This window comes from Somniosus microcephalus, chromosome 6 (genome assembly GCF_052327205.1).
Source record: "Somniosus microcephalus isolate GS21.2 chromosome 6, FLI_Smic_1.0, whole genome shotgun sequence".
In the NCBI taxonomy this organism is placed as follows: domain Eukaryota; kingdom Metazoa; phylum Chordata; class Chondrichthyes; order Squaliformes; family Somniosidae; genus Somniosus; species Somniosus microcephalus.
Genome location: NC_140992.1, coordinates 214,392,448 through 214,414,758, shown reverse-complemented (window position 1 = coordinate 214,414,758; position 22,311 = coordinate 214,392,448). Strand labels below are relative to the sequence as shown.

The 22,311-nt window shown below is 44.1% G+C and overlaps 1 protein-coding gene across 1 annotated transcript in view; it reads left to right on the top strand.

Annotated features, from left to right (window-relative positions):
* lpcat2 (lysophosphatidylcholine acyltransferase 2) overlaps positions 1-22,053 on the top strand; it is a 112,353-nt gene extending 90,300 nt beyond the window's left edge. The window contains exon 14 of the mRNA XM_085991387.1: positions 18,494-22,053. Coding sequence (XP_085847513.1) covers positions 18,494-18,669 — 176 coding nt within the window. The 3' untranslated portion in view covers positions 18,670-22,053. The remainder of the gene's footprint in view (positions 1-18,493) is intronic.
* The last annotated feature ends 258 nt before the right edge of the window (positions 22,054-22,311 follow it).

The window sequence follows — 22,311 nt, the reverse complement described above, 5'->3', positions numbered from 1 at the left end:
TCCTTCTTTCTGGAGGGCATCCTGGCACCCTGTGAGGAGAGGACCTCTCTTCCAGTGTTGACGCCCTGCACAATGCTGGAGTGCTGCCTACGAGACCCTTTCCCTGGCCTGTTGAGCTGTTTGTGTTGGTGCTAAAGCACATTTACCATTTTTTATGTGCAGAAAGCAGTTCAGATTTAAGAGCTGCAGACTGTCTAGTTTTGAATGATTTTTAACATTTTTTGAGAAGGCAGTTCACCTTTTAAGGGTTCGAGACTGCCTTCAAAGCTATAACACGCTTGCTTTAAGAAAATGCAGCGTCGCTCCAGCGATGCGACCTTGGGCCTCCTGCTGAGCACATAACCTGTCGGCAGCATGATGGTCACAGGGCTGTGCATGAAAATCATTTAAATTAGCAGGCAGCGCCAAATTAACGTGCCGCATGTGCTTTCTAAATGGGTGTGAGCAAATCTCGCCCCGCGGTGCCCCCGCCTGCTTTCGAATTCCCAGCCATAGTTTGTACAGAATTTCCATTGCCAGCTGGTAAGGATGTAAGTTTTGAAGAAATTGGATGAAGTTCTGTATTTATTTGATATCAACCACATTTTAGCTTTCACTTGAAAACTACAGATTTCTGTCTGGCCATTTCATGGAAACTAGAAATTTTCCAGATTTTTTTTTACTTTGTTATTTTTGGTGACCTTTTTGTACTCAAGCTGACGGATGCTGATGCTAAGGAATGGAGTACATTTTTGCTTCTTTTATCCAATCTTGTTATAGCATACTAATTCACTCTGGGCTGCTTTTCTTCATTAGAAGGAAAGGTACTCCATAAATTCAGTTTGATGTGTTGTACAGATAATAAGAAACTCTCTCTCTCTATTCTTTGTATGACGATGTTCTTCAACTCCAAACTCAGAACAACACTCCGTTCTATCAGTACAAATTTTTCTACTTTCTGCACCAGCCATCTTTATAACTACTTAAGGGGCGATTTTCCCAGCTCCGAGGAGGCGGGTTTGGAGGCGGGACAGCTGGGAATATCGCAAAAAGTGAGGGCGGGTTCGGAACCCGCCTCTGCGCAATTTTGCCGGAGGCGGGTTTCATGGGTGCGATTCGGTCCCACCTCTATCAGCCGGGAGAGGTAGTTAAGACCCTTAACAAGTGGTTATGGGCCTCTATAATCCTATTTTGCCAGGCCTTTGTTATTTTACCACATTTTCAGCATGTTGCACAGCCCTCCTAAACCGCACCAACTAATCCTGACGGGTTGACAAATGGGTGGCCCCCTCAGCTGCAGCGCCACCATTAAAATGGAGCTTTCAACAGGGATCAGTTGAAGGTGGCAGAACTTTTGTTGCACAGGTCTTTCAGCACTTGTAGCACGCCTACTGAAGTTGGAGGTGCTGCAGCTTCTATCTTTCAACTGTGGGACCTCCTTGGAAAATGCTCTCCCCGCTTGGACTGAGCGCTTCCCCAACGGAGGTATCTGCCAGCAGCATGGGAACCATTTATTTCCTTTCATCATGGACCTCCGATTCGGATGAGAAGCAGCCACGGCAGCAGCAGAACCAGGCAGCTCAGCAGCAGGAGTGCCAACCTCCTGCTCACCCACCTGATTTTACACAGGGCAGAAGGCTCCAGTGCATGGAAGCACGTCGCCGCAGGGGATAACCCCCTCTCAGGGTTTACAAACAGAGGATGAGCTACCTCAACATGAGTGAGCAGCAGTGCCAAAGGAGGCTGAGAGTTTCACGAGAGGTTGTCACAGACATCTGCGCACTGCTGCAACCAAACCTGGAGCCCAGAGGAGCGGGTGGACACCCCTTACCAGTGGCTGTCAAAGTCACCACCGCCCTCAACTTTGTTGCCTCAGGCTCCTTCCAGGGATCCTCAGCAGACATCAGCGGCATCTCCCAGTCGGCCGCCCACAATTGCATCACGCAGGTTGCTGATGCCCTTTTCGCAAAGGCGCACAATTACATCCACTTCTCAAGGGATCAAGCAAGTGTAACCGTGTGTTCGGTTGGCTTTGCAAATATGACAGGCTTGCCAATGGTTCAGGGCATCATAGACTGCACCCCATCAGAACCCAGCTATCTTTGTCAACCACAAGGGCTTCCACTCCCTCAATGTACAGCTGCTGTGTAACCACAAGAAGGAGATTTTGCATGTTTGCGCCAAGTTCTGTGGTCGTTGCCATGACTCATTCATCCTGCAGAACTATAGTGTTCCTCTGCTCTTCAATCCGCCAAACCAACTTAACAGATGGCTCCTTGGTGACAAGGGCGACCCCCTGAAGAAGTGGCTAATGACGCCGATCAGGAGGCCAGCTAACGAGGCTGAGTAGCACTACAATGCCAGCCACATTTCGACAAGGTCCATCATCGAACAAATCGTTGGCTTGCTGAAGATGTGATTCCGATGCTTTGACAGATCAGGTGGAGCCCTGCAGTACACAGCAGCCAGGGTGTCTAGAACGGTTGTGGTCTGCTGTGCACTGCACAACATCACACAGCATCGTGGCTTGCAGCTTCCCGATGAGCAAGTGGCTCAATACATAGCCTCCTCAGATGAGCAGGAGGAGGAGGACCGAGTGGCAACGCATCTACCAGCAGCAGTGGCAGCACGCAAGCACCTTGCTGGCCGTGATTTAAGGGATGCACTAATTCTGGCCAGATTTGCATAGGTTGCCCATTGTGGCACATGTGCTTGGCTCCTTAACACATGATATTCAATGGACATGACTCTCTGGCCTCCTTTCACTTTGACCACCAACCTGACCACGCAAGTGTCGCGGAGCTCGCAGTGTGGAGCTGTCTAAGCCGAAAAAACAGATGCCATCACGCCAACAGTTTGCCATCACCTCATTTTAATACATTCACACAGGGATGGCATTTCATCAATAAACAAAAACAATCACCCAAATGCCTACCCGTGTGACTAATTGTGCTTTATTTTTCTCTTACGCGTGCTCCTACGTGGTGCTCCCCTGCGGCTTCAGCAGAAGTGGAGGCCCCTTGCTCACTTTCATGCTGCTCCTGCTTCGACACCTTTGGCGGGTGTCCTCTGGGTTTCCGAGCCTGTGAGGGCTCGCCAAACATCTCATCCTGCAGCAGTGCAGGGGCTGAGACGCCCATCTCAGTTGGGTGCGGACTCTGGTGGGGCTCTGACCGAGGGCTATGCAGTGGCATGGAAGTGTGAGTGCTTGGAGAGGAGCCCCCACTTCCTTGTTCTCTGCCACCAATTTCCGTCTCATGGGTCAGGTCTACCTCAGCACTTGCAAGTGGCTTGAGAGCACCTTGCTGCACATCAGGGGGGCCATGGGGACCCGTATCTGTACTGGCAGTCCTACTCAAAAGGACTTCCATGAAGCTCTGGTTTCTCTGCTCAATAGCTGCCCATCGCTCCTCCAGAGATGTCAGTCTATTCTGAACATTCACTGTTTTCCTGACTCTGGCGACTTATTTCCTCCATGACCGTAGCCATCCTCTCCTGTACCGTAGACACCCTTTCCAGAGAGGTCGCCATCGTTACCAAGGAGGTTGCCATCCTTTCCGTGGTGGTGCGTTCATGCGCCATTGCCTCCACAAAGGCACTGCTCATGTTCGAGTTGGACTCCTCCATCCTCTCCACACTCGCAGTGACCCTGGAGACAATACCTGCCAGAGACTCCTGCACCTGCTCCTGGAGTTCCAGCACAGATCTCCTTCTGGATGGACCCAGAGGCACATGATCCGCATGCAGCAGAGCAAAGCTAGGAGAGTCCTGCAACCTCCGACAAGGACTCTCCACTGCTGTCCCTGTCTCCACCGCCTGCTGCTGCTCACCTGTGAGCAGTGATCCACACGGTGACAACACTACTCTATGTCCCGAAGGTCCCACCAAGATGTGCGTATCTGTGCTGGTGCTAGGTGCGCTTACATCTGCTGACGCTGCATCCTCAGAGGTTGCAGGTTCCTCTGAGGAGTGTTGCGGCTCAGCCTCTTCCTCGTTGACAGTTGGGGGGGGGGGGGGTCTCTGGATGGTCTTGTGGGGGAGTAAAGACATGGGTTAGACATTTCACGGAAGTGTGGCATGCACATACAATCGTGCAGATGATCAAGTGGCTTTCTATTAATGTACACCAGCAGCCATTTCAGTCACTCAAGCAGTTTAAATGAGAGATGCAAAACTATTCTGTCACCAGCTTGGTCTGCATCGCCCATCTGTCCATCCCCCACTTCCACCTCTGCGCCGGCGATGTCCAGGGCTGCCTCTTCAGCCTGGGTGAGAATGGCTAGGGAAGGTGGCCCTCCTCCTGTCTTCACCCTTTCCCTTCTATTGTGGGCTCTCTTTTCCTGCAGTGAGTGAGACAGGTGGAGTGAGTGTAGAGTCCAGAGCATAGATGCTTAGAAGGAGAAAAAGATGGAGTGAGGTTCCATGTCCAAGGGCCCTGCCTGTGCGTTGTTAGTTGTTGTCATTGCATAACGTTGAAAGGGAGTGTGAGGGCAGCATAGTCGAATAGTAAAGTGATTGGGTTCATAGACTGAGAGGGATGGTGAAGGGTGCAAGGGTTGTAAGGGTAAAGTGGGATGTGTAGGAGGAGGCTGACCATGCAGAGTATACTGCAGCCATGTCCTGCTGCACACAGACTGGAGGTTATATCCCTTGTCAGCTGGACCCACACAGCCTTGGTTTCTTTGGGAGGCCTCTTCCTCCCAGATGAGGGGAAGAGCACCTCCCTGCTAGCTCTCGCCCCCTCAACCAGGATACCCAGCGCCTCATCCAAGAACCTCAGGGAGGCCCTTGCCTTGGAGCTGGCCATTCTTCAAGGAGATTAAAGTTTGGAGGTGGTGCAGCATCGACCAAAAACCAGTGGAATGAGCCAAGGCAGCAAGCAGCTCTTAATTGAAGCTGGATAAGTGACGTCAGCAGAGACGAGTTTCAGTCCCAAAAGACTAATTGGCCATGGGGAACCCACACCTCTGAAATTAACTGGCCAATTAGGGGAAAATCGCAAATTTTTCCCACCCAACAGTGGAGGCAGGTTTGGAATCCGCCCAAACCGAAAACCGCCTCCAATGGAAAAATCGCCCCCTTAGTGTCAGTATCAGTTTAGTACTGAATTATGGCCATTTTTTTGTACTGTGGGCTTGCACCCACAAGGAATGGATTGAGATTTTCCAAACTTTGGTTACGATAGTCCATTCTAGCTAAAGTCCGAGAAAGGTTGCATAATCCTGCCCCCTTTAGTTTCTTAGAATTATCCTAGGTTTGGTTTTAACCTAGTTAAAGATGTTCCAAGTACTTCCCCACTTTTTTCAGAACAAGTAATATACTCATGAGAATCTGCTTTGATATTTTTATACAAAAATTACTTTTGAGGGTTTTTTTGCTATAAATGGGTGACTTGCTCTGAATGAAAGGTACTTCCCTGAACTTGCCTTCCCCTTTTAAGTGCAATTTATTTTTCAACAATAGCACTTGTATAGCAAATGTAGGATTTTTCCCCTCTTTGTTTAAATTACCTTTCACTTACTACAAATTTAAATTTGAACTTTTAACAAAAGGAAGTAATTCCCAATAGACTGAAATACATTTTTAGTATAAATCAGCAGTTAATGAGACAGGAAAGTGTAATGGGCTACAGCAGATCAGCTGGCACAGGGAAGCTCAGATATTCTTCAAGTAAAGATGAAAGAATTGAAGTGCACTCATTACTTTCTGGGACTAGAAAATGCCACTCGCTGATTAATTTGAAAAGAGTTGCTTTCGAAATCACAAGGACCATTTCTCCACCTGACTTTTGAGTGGTAATCCCCAGCCCATATAAACTTCTTATAACCCACCACTAGAGTCAGTTCTTACTGTGGGGTAAAGATGGGTGCGGGACAGTGTGACTTGAAATCACTGGGTGATGAACTAACCATGGCACTAGACAAAAAAGGGTTATCTAACTGTCATCCTCCCCAAAGTATCAGAAGATACAGGTTCACCTCATTTCTACAGGTCATACAAGCGACATGGCCAGGGCGAGGTTTCGGCAAGCCTTTTCCTCTTTTTTTTTTTCTCATGCATGAATCATTTACAACATTTGGGCAGAAAGAATGATGCCCAGTTTCATGAAGCATCGCCCCTTACTGAGGAAAACCCTGTTTTTTTTATATTAATGGGCCCAGCAGAACACACTACACGTAGACCTGTCCTCGATCAAAAATCAGATATAGAAAGAATCCATAATTTTAAAATGGCAGCACAAAAGGTCTGGCTTAGATGACTGGTGTTCCAACAATTTGTTGCAGTGCTGCTAACTCTCTCTCTAACTTGGAGATTGAGAACACCAAACTGAAATGTTTTTCCCACTGGTGGCACAATTACCAACTCCAGTTTGACTATGTTAATATTTAGAGATTAGGGACTCTAGTTTTCTGACATGTTGCTGATCTTTCTGCCTACCTGCTATCTCAGCAGGGGTACTAATGGAAACATAGAAACATGGAAACATAGAAGATAGGAGCAGGAGTAGGCCATTCGGCCCCTCGAGCCTGCTCTGCCATTTAATGAGATCATGGCTGATCATCCAAACTCAGTACCCTGTCCCTGCTTCCTCCCCATATCCCTTGATCCCTTTAGCCTCAAGAAATATATCTAACTCCTTCTTGAATATATTTAATGAATTGGCCTCAACTGCCTTTTGTGGTAGAGAATTCCACAGGTTCACCACTCTCTGGGTGAAGAAATTTCTCCTCATCTCTGTCCTAAATGGCTTACCCCTTATCTTTAGACTGTGACCCCTGGTTCTGGACTCCCCCGCCATCGGGAACATCCTTCCTGCATCTAGTCTGTCTAGTCCTGTTAGAATTTTATAAGTTTCAATGAGATCCCCTCTCATTCTTCTAAACTCCAGCAAATATAAGCCCAATCGACCCAATCTCTCCTCATACGTCATTCCTGCCATCCCAAGTATCAGTCTGGTGAATCATCGCTGCACTCCCTCCATGGCAAGAACATCCTTCCTCAAATAAGGTGACCAAAACTGCACACAATACTCCAGATGTGGTCTCACCAAGGCCCTGTACAACTGCAGCAAGACATCCTTGCTCCTGTACTCTAATCCTCTCGCTATGAAGGCCAACATACCAATTGCCTCCTTAACCGCCTGCTGCACCTGCATGCTTACCTTCAGTGACTGGTGCACAAGGACACCCAGGTCTCGTTGCACTTCCCCTTCTCCCAATCTATTGCCGTTCAGATAATAATCTGCCTTCCTGTTTTTTTCCACCGAAGTGGATAAACCCGCATTTATCCACATTGGGTAGATGCAGTATAATCACCCAACCTGTCCAAATCATACTGGAGTTTCTCGGCATCCTCCTCACAGCACACACGCCCACCCAGCTTTGTGTCGTCTGCAAACTTGGAGATATTACATCTAGTTCCCTCGTCTAGATCATTAATATATATTGTGAATAGCTGGTATCCTAGCACCGATCCTTGCGGTACTCCACTAGTCACTGCCTGCCACTCGGAAAAAGACCCGTTTATTCCAACTCTTTGCTTCCTGTCTGCCAACCAGTTCTCTATCCAAGTGAGTACCTTACCCCCAATCCCATGTGCTTTAACTTTACACGCTAATCTCTTATGCGGGACCTTATCGAAAGCCTTCTGAAAGTCCAAATACACCACATCCACTGGTTCTCCCTTATCTATTTTACCAGTTACATCCTCAAAAAATTCTAGTAGATTAGTCCAGCACGATTTACCTTTTGTAAATCCATGTTGACTTTGTCCGATCCTGTCACTGTTTTCCAAGTGCTCTGATGTTACATCTTTTATAATGGACTCTAGCATTTTCCCCACTACCGATGTCGGGCTTACAGGTCTATAATTCCCCGTTTTCTCTCTACCACCTTTTTTGAATAGTGGGGTTACATTAGCTACCCTCCAATCCATGGGTACTGTTCCAGAGTCTACAGAATTTTGGAAGATGACCAGCAATGCATCTACTATTTCTAGGGCCACTTCCTTAAGTACCCTAGAATGTAGATTATCAGGCCCTGGGGATTTATTGGCCTTCAATCCCGTCAATTTCCCTGACCCCATTTCCCTACAAATACTGATTTCATTCAGTTCCTCCCTCTCATTAGACCCTATGTTCCCCGACATCTCTGGGAGGTTATTTGTGTCCTCCTTTGTGAAGACAGAACCAAAGTATGTATTTAATTGGTCAGCCATTTCTTTGTTCCCCATTATAAATTCCCCTGATTCTGACTGCAAGGGACCTATGCTTGACTTCACCAATCTTTTTCTCTTCACAAAACTATAGAAGCTTTTACAGTCAGTTTTTATGTTCCCTCCAAGCTTACTCTCATAATCTATTTTCTCCCTCTTAATTAATCCCTTTGTCCTCCTTTGTTGAATCCTAAACTGCTCCCAATCCTCAGGTTTGCTGCTTTTTCTGGCCAATGTCCTCTCCTTTGGACCTTATGCTATCCCTAATTTCCCTTGTTAGCCACGGTTGAGTCACCTTTTTTGTTTTATTTTTATGCCAAACAGGGATGAACAAATTCTGCAGTTCATCCATGCGATCTTTAAATGTTTGCCATTGCCTACCCACCATCAACCCTTTAAGTAACGTTCCCCAATCCATCCTAGCCAACTCGTGCCTCATACCTTCGTAGTTTCCTTTATTTAAATTCAGGACCCTAGTCTCCGAGTCAAATACTTCACTCTCCATCTTAATGAAGAATTCTACACACAGGAAACTCTTTATTATCTGGCACCAATGGGACCGGCGTGGTGCCGGTTTATCAAAAAGTCCAGATTACAGAGAGGTATAGTTAAAAGGTATGAGAGCTCCGTACACAGCAACAAATCCAGGCTTCCCTGTTGCTTAGCAACATGTGCAGGAACTCCAGCCACAGACCAAGTGTCCCTGTTGCTTAGCAACAAGTGCACGAACCCCAGTTACACAGCCACAGATGCAGGAACTGCCACTAATATGAAGTAAAACTTACCTGAACCTACTCCAGAATTTTGCCGGTTAACCGAGATTTCCGGTTATTTAGGTGCCGGTTGAGAGAGTTTCCTGTATTATGATCACTCCACCCCAAGGGGCCTTGCACAACAAGATTGCTAATTAATCCTTTCTCATTACATAATACCCAGTCTTAAGATGGCATGATCTCTAGTTGGTTCCTCGACATATTGGTCCAGGAAACTATCCCGTATACACTCCAGGAATTCCTCCTCCACAGTATTGTTACTAATTTGGTTAGCCCAATCTATATGTAGTTTAAAATCACCCATGATAACTGCTGTGCCCTTATTGCACATGTCTCTAATTTCCTGTTTAATGCCATCCCCAACCTCAGCATTACTGTTTGGGGGTCTGTATACAACTCCCACTAATGTTTTCTGCCCCATGGCATTTCTCCGCTCTACCCATATAGATTCCACATCATCAGAGCTAATATCCTTCCTTACTATTGTGTTAATCTCCTCTTTAACCAGCAATGCTATCCCACCTCTTTCCTGTCTTTCCTGAATATTGAATACCCCTGGATGTTGAATTCCCAGCCTTGGTCACCCTGGAGCCATGTCTCCGTAATCCCAATTATATCTGTTTACATCTATGTGCGCAGCTTATTCAACCACCTTATTACGAATGCTCCTTTCGTTAAAACACACAGGCCTAGAAATTGGGTTGGGGCGCAAAAGTCGCCTGAGCGCAGGATTTAGCGCAGCGATCGGAGTAATTCCGATCACCAGAAATTCAGTTTCAGTGCCGCTCAAGGGACACTGGGCGAGGCTCAAGGCGCTCCATGTCCCTCTTAGGGCGCTGAAACTGATTATCGCAGCGCAACGTGCCGCAGCGCCACACGCTGCGGCACGGTACGCTGCGGTACTGCAGGCCTTCCTCCCACTGTTAAGGGGGAGGTGCCTGCAACAGTGCGATCCCTGATCGCGAGTGCCGGCAAATGAGCCCGGCACCAAGGAGAAGTGCCGGGCTCTCGGGGAAACAGCCGGCAATGCCGCGGGGGGGGGGGGGGGGGGTGGGAAGGTGGTTAGGAGGCCGGGGACGGAGGTGCTGGGAGGCGGCCGCCGAAAAAGCGGCCGCCCTGCACCTTAACTTGCACCGCTGCCGGCACAGTAAGGCCCCGTGAACCGGGCGCGGGTAGCGAGCGGCGCAACTGCGGCGTTCGCTAGCAAATATCGCGAACGGGGCACTGCGCACACCGATGACATCATCGGTCGCAGCGCAAAAGCCTAACGCCACCATTAGCGCCCCCTACTGAATATCGCGGGAGACGCAGCCAGTGGCGCTACAGCCACTGACTGCCTCTTTAGGCGCTAACAGGTGGCGCTACTCACCCAATTTCTCCCCCAAAGCCTTCAGGCTTGTTTTTTTTAATACTCTTAGACCTTTTAGAATTGTTATTTACTGTGGCCATGTTTGATTTAAACCCTTGATTTCTCTGACTGCCACATTTGCTTTTTTCCTTCCTGTCTTTTGCTTCTATCCTTGCTTCCCTTTCCTCTGTCTCCCTGCACAGGTTCCCAACCCCCTGCCATTTAGTTTAAACCCTCCCCAACAGCACTAGCAAACATTCCCCCTAGGATATCGGTCCTGATCCTACCCAGGTGCAAACCATCCAGTTTGTACTGGTCCCACCTCCCCCAGAACCGGTTCCCATGTCCCAGGAATTTGAATCCTTGCACCATTCCTCTAGCCACGTATTCATCTGAAATATCATTCTATTTCTACTCTGACTAGCACGTGGCACTGGTAGCAATCCTGAGATTACTACCTTCGAGGTCCTATTTTTTAATTTACGTCCTAACTCCCTATATTCAGCTTTTAGAACCTCATCCCGGTTTTTACCTATATCATTGGTACCTATATGCACCACGACAACTGGCTGTTCACCCTCACCCTCCAGAATGCCCTGCAGCCACAACCTATAGTGTCCTATAAATTGTGCCTGCAAAGCTCAACCTTTTGTTCCATAGGATGTTTCTGTATGGCATTTGAACCTGGTTCAAGCATAGTATTTCTAGCATTTTCTGTTTATATTAAGAATCTTATCGAGCTCAGTCTTAAGCTCCGATTGTCCTAGCATCCACAAACTTTTGGTGGAGAGAGTTCCAAATTTCTACTACCTTTCATGCGAATGTCAGAAAATCTTTTTAGCGTAAAGTTCCCATGAGTTTAGTTTCTTACACTCAAGATGTTTGTGATACCGGAGCTCATCCTTACATGAAGCATAAATGCACTGACTAACTCCTGATAGAATCATCAAATGTTACAGCACAGAAATTGGCCATTCAGCCCATTATCTTTTTTGCCAAGATTGTTTGTGAGCTTCTCTCGTCTCAGGAAGCTGCCACAGTGAGATTTTATCAAACACCTCACATTTCCTCCATTGAAATGAAGAATCATTTGGGAAAAAAAATACTTTTTTGGAACAATAATAAAGAATGAAAATATCTCTTAATGGATATATTTCTCAGTGTGGTAGAGGGGCAAATGTATGCAGATTCACAATCTTTAAAAGTGGCCAGACAAGTTAAAATAAACCACTAAAAAGGTAAATGGGATTTTTGGAAGCAAAGCCACCCTGATGATTCTTTGCAGAATGCTGGTTAAATCTGAAAAACGACATTCAGTTTTGGTCTTCAGACTAGAGAGAATATAATAGCCCTGGAGAAAGTGCTTTGCAGATTTACAAGAACGATAACAAGGAATGAAGGGTCTGAGTTACGTGGAAAGACTAGAGCAGCTTGGACTATATTTTCTTGAATTAGAAGATCAAGTGGCGATTTGATAAAGGTGCTCAAAACGGGAAGGATGCACAAGATTATTTCCGTTACTAGGTAAATCGAAGACAAGAGGCCATGATCTCGAGGTAAACACTAGATACATAAAGGAGGAAATTAGAAAAAAATAATTCACGCAAAGAATTACTGGTATGTGGAATGCTTTGCCACATGTGGTGACCAATGGTTAATTAATTACAACATTCAAAAGGTAATGGATAACTGACTTAGAGGATTGTAGACGAGTATGGAGAGAAAGCAGGAAATGGGCTTAGTTTGGGGGGGAAACAAGAAAATGGGACTGTGTAAAATCAGCCTCCTAGAAAGGCCTAAATTCAGCAGCGGTAAGAAGTGCCTGTGTTAAAATGTGTGTGTTTCTCTGTCACAGACAATTTTTACCTAATGGAGTAAGTGCATCATTCTGGACATGTTCTCTAGTGAATAGTACATGGTTATATTATTTCTCTAGATTAATGTGTTTTCTTTTACATAGATATCAAATATTTCAATGCTGTAGCTTTAGCTGCTTCAAATCAGGTTTTAAGTATAATTTTTAAATTAAATAATATTGGAATGTTGGTGAGTAATTCTTAATGGCCCAGAAATTCGGGTCTCCACGGGTGAGTACGCACGGGGTACTCACCCGTAAGCCTGATGGAAGTGCCAGTTTCCTGCATGTGCGGGAAACCGGCACTTCCGTTCCTCTGAACGAAGAGGTTCTGAGGTCGAAGGCGTGCGTGGGGGAGGATGTGCGTGCGCATCAAACTTACGTTTTTTTTACAGGTTTCTCCAGGATTGTAAGCCTGCAGGATTTAGAAATGTAAAAAGCAGGCGTAAGGCCTGCTTTTTACAAGGTAAGTGGTGAATTAATTAAAATTAATAAAATTTTTCCACAGGTTTATTATTTTTAAATACTTTAAAGCAAGGTAAGTTTATTTTTAGCCCCGTTAGAATATAATTTTTTTTTCTCAAATTTAAATTATTGTTTAAAATAGTTATTTCATGTAATTTATAGTTTATTTTAAAAATGTGATTTTTTTTAAAAATGTATTTGAATGTTTAGTGCTATTTTGGGGCCGTAGTATTTATAAGTCTTGACAGCTCTTCCTGTCAGACTTATGAATGGGCTTTTCCCTGCTCCGATTGGCTGCCCATGGCCCACGTGATCCCAGGGGATGCATCGAACTAACTGTGCCCCTGGGATACGCAAGCACTGCGCGCCGGCAGCTGGACCAGGCCCCGGATCGGAATTCCACGGGGCCCTACAGCTCAACGGCCGGCGCACAAGGTAAGTGCAGATCGGGGGCTTGCACCCGTGGGAAGCCCCCGACCCGAATTTCTGGGCCAATAGATGCATTAGAAAAATAACAAAAATTAAAAAATAACAAAAAGCATTTATAAAGCATCTCAAGTTTCAGGACCTCCCATATCTCAGCCAATTGATTACTTTGAAGTGCAATGATTGTTATGTAGGCAAATAAATTAGTAACAGATGAGATTAATTAGACACTTTTATTGAAGTCTTTTGCACTTTGTGCTAAATTTGAAACCCATCCTAGACATTTTTAAAGTAACATAGAAACATAGAAGATAGGCCATTCGGCCCCTCGAGCCTGCTCCGCCATTCAATGCGATCATGGCTGATCATCCAATTTCAGTACCCGGTCCCTGCTTTCCCCCCATACCCCTTGATCCCTTTAGCCTTAAGAAATATATCCAACTCCTTCTTGAATATATTTAATGTATTGGCCTCTACTGCCTTCTGTGGTAGAGAATTCCACAGATTCACTACTCTCTGGGTGAAGAAATTCCTCCTCATCTCTGTCCTAAATGGCTTACCCCTTATCCTTAGACTGTGACCCCTGGTTCTGGACTCCCCGACCATCGGGAACATCCTTCCTGCATCTAGTCTGTCCAGTCCTGTTAGAATTTTATAAGTTTCAATGAGATCCCCTCTCATTCTTCTAAACCCCAGCGAGTACAAGCCCAATCGACCCAATCTCTTCTCATACATCATTCCTGCCATCCCAGGTATCAGCCTGGTGAATCTTCGCTGAACTCCTTCCATGGCAAGAACATCCTTCCTCAGATAAGGCGACCAAAACTGCACACAATACTCAAGATGTGGTCTCACCAAGGCCCTGTACAACTGCAGCAAGACATCCTTGTTCCTGTACTCAAACCCTCTTGCTACGAAGGCCAACATGCCATTTGCCTTCTTAACCGCCTGCTGCACCTGCATGCTTACCTTCAGCGACTGGTGCACAAGGACACCCAGGTCTCGTTGCACTTCCCCTTCTCCCAATCTATTGCCATTCAGATAATAATCTGCCTTCCTGTTTTTGCCACCAAAGTGGATAACCTCGCATTTATCCACGTTATATTGCATCTGCCATGCTTTTGCCCAATCACCCAACCTGTCCAAATCATCCTGGAGTTTCTCGGCATCCTCCTCACTGCACACACGCCCACCCAGCTTTGTGTCGTCTGCAAATTTGAAGATATTACATCTAGTTCCCTTGTCTAGATCATTAATATATATTGTGAATAGCTGGGGCCCAAGGACCGATCCCTGCGGTACCCCACTAGTCACTGCTTGCCACTCGGAAAAAGACCCGTTTATTCCAACTCTTTGCTTCCTGTCTGCCAACCAGTTCTCTATCCAAGTCAATACCTTGCCCCCAATCCCATGTGCCTTAACTTTACACGCTAATCTCTTATGCGGGACCTTATCAAAAGCCTTCTGATAGTCCAAATACACCACATCCACTGGTTCTCCCTTATCTGTTTTACCAGTTACATCCTCAAAAAATTCCAGTAGATTAGTCAAGCACGATTTACCTTTTGTAAATCCATGTTGACTTTGTCCGATCCTGTCAGTTTTCCAAGTGCTCTGCTATTACATCTTTTATAATGGACTTTAGCATTTTCCCCACTACCAATGTCAGGCTTACAGGTCTGTAATTCCCCGTTTTCTCTCTACCACCTTTTTTGAATAGTCGGGTAACAATAGCTACCCTCCAATCCATGGGTACTGTTCCAGATTCCATCGAATGCTGGAAGATGATCAGCAATGCATCAACTATTTCTAGGGCCATTGAGGCTTATTTAAGAAATTGGGTCATACAGAAGCTGCACAAATATGCATTTTGTGTAGAATGACTGACTGAAGAGAGCTGTTTTAATTGCTCTTAATAGTAGAGCAGTAAGGAAAGATCATGGTTGAACTCTTAGAAAATACAGCAAAATATCACAGAATCCACTCCCCCATTTCACTTCTGGGTTGGGATGTTTACTATATTACCCATGATATTCAGAGTATATTAAAAGAAGCCCTTAACTATTGTGCTGGAGAGAAGCTTGATTTCCACATGCCTAATTCTAAATCTATGTTAGTAAGATACTGGCTTCTCCTCTCTCTAAACACTAAGGCTGCGATTTCGCCAGTGGAGGTGAGATCATGGTGGGCGAGGTGGCTGGCGGGTTCCGGTCTCGTTTCCGGCTGCAGCCGCTCTGTAAAAAGGATTTTCCATTAATAGGGCTTTTTAAGCCCGCCCTGCGGGGTTCCTGGCCAATTTAATAGGAAGCGGGTCTGATCCTTTCAGCATTGAGGTGCTGCAAACACTGACAAGCACTGTACAAAGGTGCACGGCTGCACCCAGGCTCTCGCATGACTCCCTCCATATGCTTTTGGAGGGAGTCATAGCACGCAGGGAGGTTCTCTTCCCTTCCAATGGGCAGAAGATACCTCCCCAGGAGACCAACGCAGTCTGGTTGCACATTGCACGGGAGGACAAAAGCAGGGATGTCATCAGGAGGACCAGCCTGCAGTGGCGCAAACCTTTCAATGATCTCGGTAGACCATGAAGCGTTACTGCAAAGCCACACTCAACCTCATTCTGCTGTGCCTCTCATCACATCCCCATAACTCTGCCTTCCCTACCCTACTCCTGCACATCCTTACTCACACCAGCTTTCCTTGCACCTCCACCCATCCCTCTCTATCTACATTATCACTTCCCCATCTCACTAGCCACCTCTCTCACTCGCCCTCATCCTAGTGCAATCATACCAACTAACACACAAGGGTAGGCACTTGGGTGTTTTATGCAATGGTCATGTAAATTTTCTGTTCATGTGTTGTCAAACATTGAAATATTTATTTTCAACACTTTGCCTTAGTGTACAGATCTGTGCTCACTCTTGGAAGTGTCTTAGTGAGTTGCAGTGAATGGTGAGACATAACGGTATACCCCCGCAATGGTGATAGGCGTGAAAGGAATGGCTTGATCATTGTAGGAATGCTTTATGGTGATGGTATGGGGTGGTGTTAACCTGGCGCATCATGTGGCAGCCAGGGTGTACAGCGTCAAGTGAAGTAAATCTGGACATGGTGATGCCATTGCTGGCCTTCCGGGCAGCAATGTTGTCCGGTGCTGATGTCCTGTGCAGCATTAGGTGACTGCAGAGAAGGTTGGTAATGTTGTTGGTGATATTGGTGTGCCTGGTGATGTTGGTGCTGGAGCTGATCGTGGAGGAATTCTGAAGACCAAGGTGAGATTTTTTCAAGGGCACCAATGTTGCTGGAATAGATGGCAGCTGAAGTTGAGATGACAGAAGTGATCTGTCAATGGTGAGAGAGCTTGCTCCAAGGAGGTGACAGTGGATAAAGAGATTATTCCAAAAACTTCCAAACTGCATACAGCTCAAAAGTGTCTTCCAAGTCCTGAAGGCTCAAGCTTCTGACACTGGAAAGTGACCAGCTGTGAAATGGTAGCTTTCATACCACTATTCACAGCAATGGGGAGACATAGAGAACCTGACCTACTTACCTGACGTGATCTCCGAACAATGTGCACCCCGTTAAAAATGTGGTAAAATAGAAAAAGGCTGGCAAAATAGTAGTAAACAAGCAGTTAAGTATCTTAAATGCCTACATTGGCTCCCTGTTGAGCAACGCCTCGATTTCAAAATTCTGTTCCTTGTTTTCAAATCCCTCCATGGCCTTGCCCCTCCATATCTCTGTAATCTCAGCCCCACAACCCCCTGAGATGTCTGCGCTCCTCTAATTCTTCCCTCTTGAGCATCCCTGATCATAATCGCTCAACCATTGGTGGCCGTGCCTTCTGTTGCCTGGGCCCTACGCTCTGAAATTCCCTGCCTAAACCTCTCCGCCTCGCTACCTCTCTTTCCTCCTTGAAGATGCTCCTTAAAACCTACCTCTTTGACCAAGCTTTTGGTCACCTGCCCTAATTTCTCCTGATGTGGCTCAGTGTCAATTTTTTTTTTGTCTTTTAATACTCCTGTGAAGTGCTTTGGGACGTTTTACTACATTAAAGGCACTATATAAATACAAGTTGCTGTTGTTGTCATCATTCTTGCAGTTAAGAATGGTGCTGTTTGTGCATTGCTCACTCATTTTCCCAAAGCTGACGAGTACTTGTCCCTGTTAAGCAATACTGCAGCATAGGTTATCCATGGTGCTCGGCATGTAATGAATGAAAAAGGCGAGTAATAATGCATAATTGTTTTTTAGGTTAGTGTTGTGCATTTTTTGAATGAAACTATTGTGCTTCTTCTCACCTCACAAGAGGAACCGTATATTTGCGGGTTTTTTTGGAATCAAAATTCATTTTGGTGGCAGCGAGAATTAAAGCTGGATGCTTGCAGCAGTTGTGCAAGAAGATATGGTCATGTGGTTTCTCCCACAAACTTCTTGCATAGTACGGTTACAGTTAGGGACTTGGTGCAGAATTCCTCCATATCAATTTTAGGGCTTCTCTAAACCTTCACTTCAGCCAGGCTGTACTGAGTGAAAGAATTTTCTGAAACAGAAACCTAAATGCATTCAGTTGAATAAATGCCATCTTATATTCCCACTAATCACCCTTGGAACAGATAAGCAAAAGAAAATGTACTTATTAAACAATAAACCAAGTTGGAGATTAAAACAATTGCATTCATATCTTTTGGTATCTATAAAAGAAACTGATCTGCAGAAGTTGTGTAACTGGTATTTAATAGAGAACAAAATGTCCAAAATTATGAATTAGCTCCATTGTTTGACAAAATGTCTGCATTCTATTTTGTTCAATTTGTAACATGAGGAAAATATTTTCTTTTAGGAATACAGGATGTTGACATGGAGCACTGCATCAGGCAGTTTTTGAGTGCTTCTCTGGGCTCTCCATATTCACAGCCGAGGTCATTTTTAATCTTCCACTTGGACATATTGCCACCAGTCTTTTGTCACCCCACCTCCCACTCAATTTATGGTACTCTAGTGTTTTCGTTTGAGGTCAGTGCCTGGAAGGAATTGTTCTGAAGGAACCAGGTTCTCTAAGATTGTTAGCATTTCGCACCATTTTGTTGCTCTGTAGCCTTCCACAGTTATATTTTGGGATAAGGGATTTTCAGAGACTTTCTGGACTTCAGCCTCATGGGTGATGGAATATGTCCATGCAGTTGGTGTCTAGAATCATAATTCTGTATTTGTGTCTCCTTTTCACTGAAGACATCCTGCTTCACTGATAGTGGTGCAATCCACACAAGGCAGTGCAGCAACAGTACGAGAGTCGGTTTCTAGGTCCTTGCAATTTATGAGAATGAAGCAATGGCAAACAGTCTTCTAATATAAAATGTTCGTATGAAATTGTGAAGTACCTTTTTAAAAGTAATTATTTTCTGATAAAGCATTTCTTTGTATTCATAGAAACATTCCGCAACTTTGCTCTGTCACATCCAGAGTATGCCAAGTTGTTTACCACATACCTTGAACTTCAGCGATATAAGGCACTGCAGACAGAAGACGACAATGACCATCCGGCAACATCAAAAAAAGTCACCTGTGATGATAGCTTAAGTAGCTCAGACAAAAAGGAGGACTGAGTTCAAATTACTGTTTTGTATTGTGAAGAAAAGTTACCAAATATCTTTGAGGTCCAAGCATGATTGAGACCTGTGGTAAAATCTGCTAGCTGTTATTTTATTATGGTATAAATGCATGTGTCTGCCATTTTATAATGCTTCATCCTGTAAATATATTAAGATTTTTTTAAGCTAACTGCTCATAAAATGACCAAAATATATTCTGGACATTTTAATTAAATTGCAGCTTTTTAAAAAGTTAAAACTAAGTCAAAATCTACTTGTATGTTTTTTGCTCATAACAGCAACAACAAATTGCACTTATAAAATGATTTTAACATAAACACCCAAGGTGCTTCACAAAAGAGAAATAAGTGAGGAAATGGATGCCAAGGGAGGAAAGAAGAGATTAGGAAGTGTGGCAGAAAGTTTTGCCAAAAAGATGGATTTTGAGAAGGCTTTTGGATGTGGAGAGGCAAAGAGAGAAGTTTATAGAGGGAATTCCTGAGAACAGGGCTCGGGCAGTTGAAGGCTTTGCTATGTTCTTATTCCTGAGCTACGCTATTGAATTTGCAGTATTTTTATGACTTGCCATAACAAGTCCAGATTAGACATTTAAATAAATCTAGGCTAGACCAGATCAAACATAATTTGTATATACTTTACCTCTGATGTTTTAATTTGCTATTTAGTGTTTCAGCTGTAATGATATTGTGCCTTCTACTATGCAAAAAATATATAATCAAATTATAGCAGGTAAACAACAAAAATGAATAATAAACTAATCTCCATTGGACAGGATCAATCTTTAGAAATGCAGGATTACATTAATCTTCAAAGTCAACTGTCAAGGTCAATGCATAATAAAATTTGTAACTTTGTTTCTTGGTAGTCATAAAAGCTGTGTTGCATTTGTTTTGAGTTCTGCCCCATATTTTTTTGTATTGAAAACTAAAAAAGACAAACTTGGGTTGTTAGGTGATTGCCATTTTCCTATTGGCCAGTTTTCTCCCTTCATCCAGACTCTTGCTAAGGTACGGTTCACAGGCGTTGGCGGCTGTCTCATATGCTTCCATATGTAAATACGGGTAGAGTTGGGGGCATCTCGAGGGCAGACAGTAGTCCCACCCCCCCACCTGGGTAATGAAACCCAGTCAAGAGGGGGCAGAAAGCCTAGGCCTGTGTCAGAAGGCTGTTGAACCCTGGATGGTAGCACAACCAAACCCAGTGCTGCCCAGAGTTGCACACATTTCCAGCAAGGGTCACTGGATAGCAATCAGAAGTGGGAACTCTGGCTGATTTTTTTTTTCCTTCTTCCCTTCACACTCCTAGGGTTGCCAAAGTCAATTGCTGCCCTTGCTGAGGTGAGTTAACTCAGCACAGACTAGGAATCTAGCCTGGAACCTATTGGTCAGTCTAAATTAGCACTGCACCACACAGTATCTTCACCCTCTAGGCCATGTTGGAACCCGAGTTTTCTCTTATGCTACAATGTTAAATAAATGATACATTTTTGTCTCTATTTTTCTTGTCCTTTTTTTCCTCACAGCAGTGTCAACTGTTGGGTTTCCCATAATGTAACTCTCATGGATAATGATAGAAATCGGAAACCCAGCTAATCCAGTGTTTAGTGCTGCTTGTCATGGCTCACAGACCTCTAAAATAGCCCAAGAAATTCAGAAATTCTCAGTGAAAATAAACATGTTTTCTCTGAGCATCTGTGCACACTTTTTTATGACAGCACTGCGCTCAAGGCTGCCTGAGTCAGAAGGTTCTCCAAGGCACTGTTCTAGCTCTTTTTAACATATTTGGGTAAGACTGATTTGCCCCTGCATTCAGATTAATGAAATTTACTTCTGAATCAAAGTTACAAAGGTCTCACATCCATAGCCTCTAACCTAAATTCAGTGCTACCTTACCTTTATTGGGAGCCCAAGAAAAATAATTTTTAGGAACAAGAAAAGGCCATTTTTTAAACACGTCCTTTTTTTAAAAGCAAAGAGGGTTTATAACATTCAACGCTCAATTATTCCTTTCCTTGATCACCGCTCTGGCTTGTCACCTGGTAACTTCTCTTAATACCACATTTGTAAGAGAGATGACAAACTACTACTAATCATAGATAAAGATAAATGTATGCCTTCCACAAGCACTTTGTGTGCTTGTGATATATTAGTGTGTTTATATTATATAAATAATAGCATTTTATATATCAGTTAATAGATTTTTGTCTACGTAACCTAACTAAAATAGTTAAAATCCTTAGTCACTATATTCTTGGAACAACCCAAGTGCCATTGTACCACAAAGTATGACATTTTGGAATTGTTTCTTTTTCTTTGATACGCATACTTGTAGAAATGGGAAACAAATTTACAAGGGAATTGTGAGATGTAAAGAAAAAGGTGGCATATTATGGATTTTACCCGACATTTAATTTGCTAGAGGAAAAGTTCAGTAAAATTTCTTTCTAATCCCCAGGGTAGATTGAGTAAAGTTCTGCAATATCACAATTACACCTCCATTATTCAATCCTGGCCAATTACATTCCAAAAATGCTGGAGCAAAAATGTTCATTTTTTGTACCCATGTTGACATCCGATATTCTTCAATTGAATATGTAGAACATTGTCAGATGTCGAATAAAGTTCCCAACATTTAATGTTCAGAATTATGAGTGGATATCTTTTTGTCTTTTACCTCCCCTTCCCTTCTCTTTCTCCCCCGCCGCCGTCCCATCACCCCTCCTGCATTCTCTGACCAAGAACCAAGCTGAGACTGCCTAAAATTATTTCATTTTAGGAATCTTGCTGTCAAAGTGTTGATTTTCAACCCCTCCGCACTAGCCCATTGATTACTGCAAGTTACATCTCAGTACTGTATAGTAGGTATCTAGGTTCATTGCACTTCAAAAGCGTCCATTTCAACCATCTAAATCAGTCAATTCCTGTCATGTTTTTTAATCTTGGAGAAATGTTAAGTGAACTGTTCTCATAGGTCAAAATACTATATTGTCATTTGGATATTCAGTTGAATCAAGCTTGATTGACGATCCTAATTTCAAAGGGAAAAGTGTTGTAAAAGCGTAATTATATCTCCAGTTCATTTCTAAATCAAAGTATGTCAGCAGGAAAGACCTTGTAATGGATGTTGGTGCTGCATAAATTCACAACGGGTTTTTCAAGGAACCAAAAGACATTGCTGAGTAGAGCTTATTCTATTTTTGTTACTTAACTATGGAAGACTTTTCCTACTGGAGAAGTTCACAGAGCTAGACTATTCAGAGAACTTTCCTATGCTTATATGTTTGACAATATTGCCTTGTACTTACAGTATTGCCTAGTTTCTAAATTTCTGAACATAAGATTTAAGTATAAATAAATACTGTGGTAATTTTACTCTTAAGTGTTGTGGCTTGAGTGTCATTCCTGCATTTGAATTGATAGATGAATTGAGAATCCTACACAATTTTCAGTGTGCACTGTTACTGCAAGATATGGTAATTGCTAAATGTAGGCTTTGCAACCTTGGATGTACGCTCCTGAATTGCAATGATGTAGGAGTCTGGTGCAACATCTGAAAGGTAACTAAAAACCTGAAGCGTAACATATGTGCAATTAAATTAAAAATTCAACATTTGTGATGTAAATGTGGATATGCAAT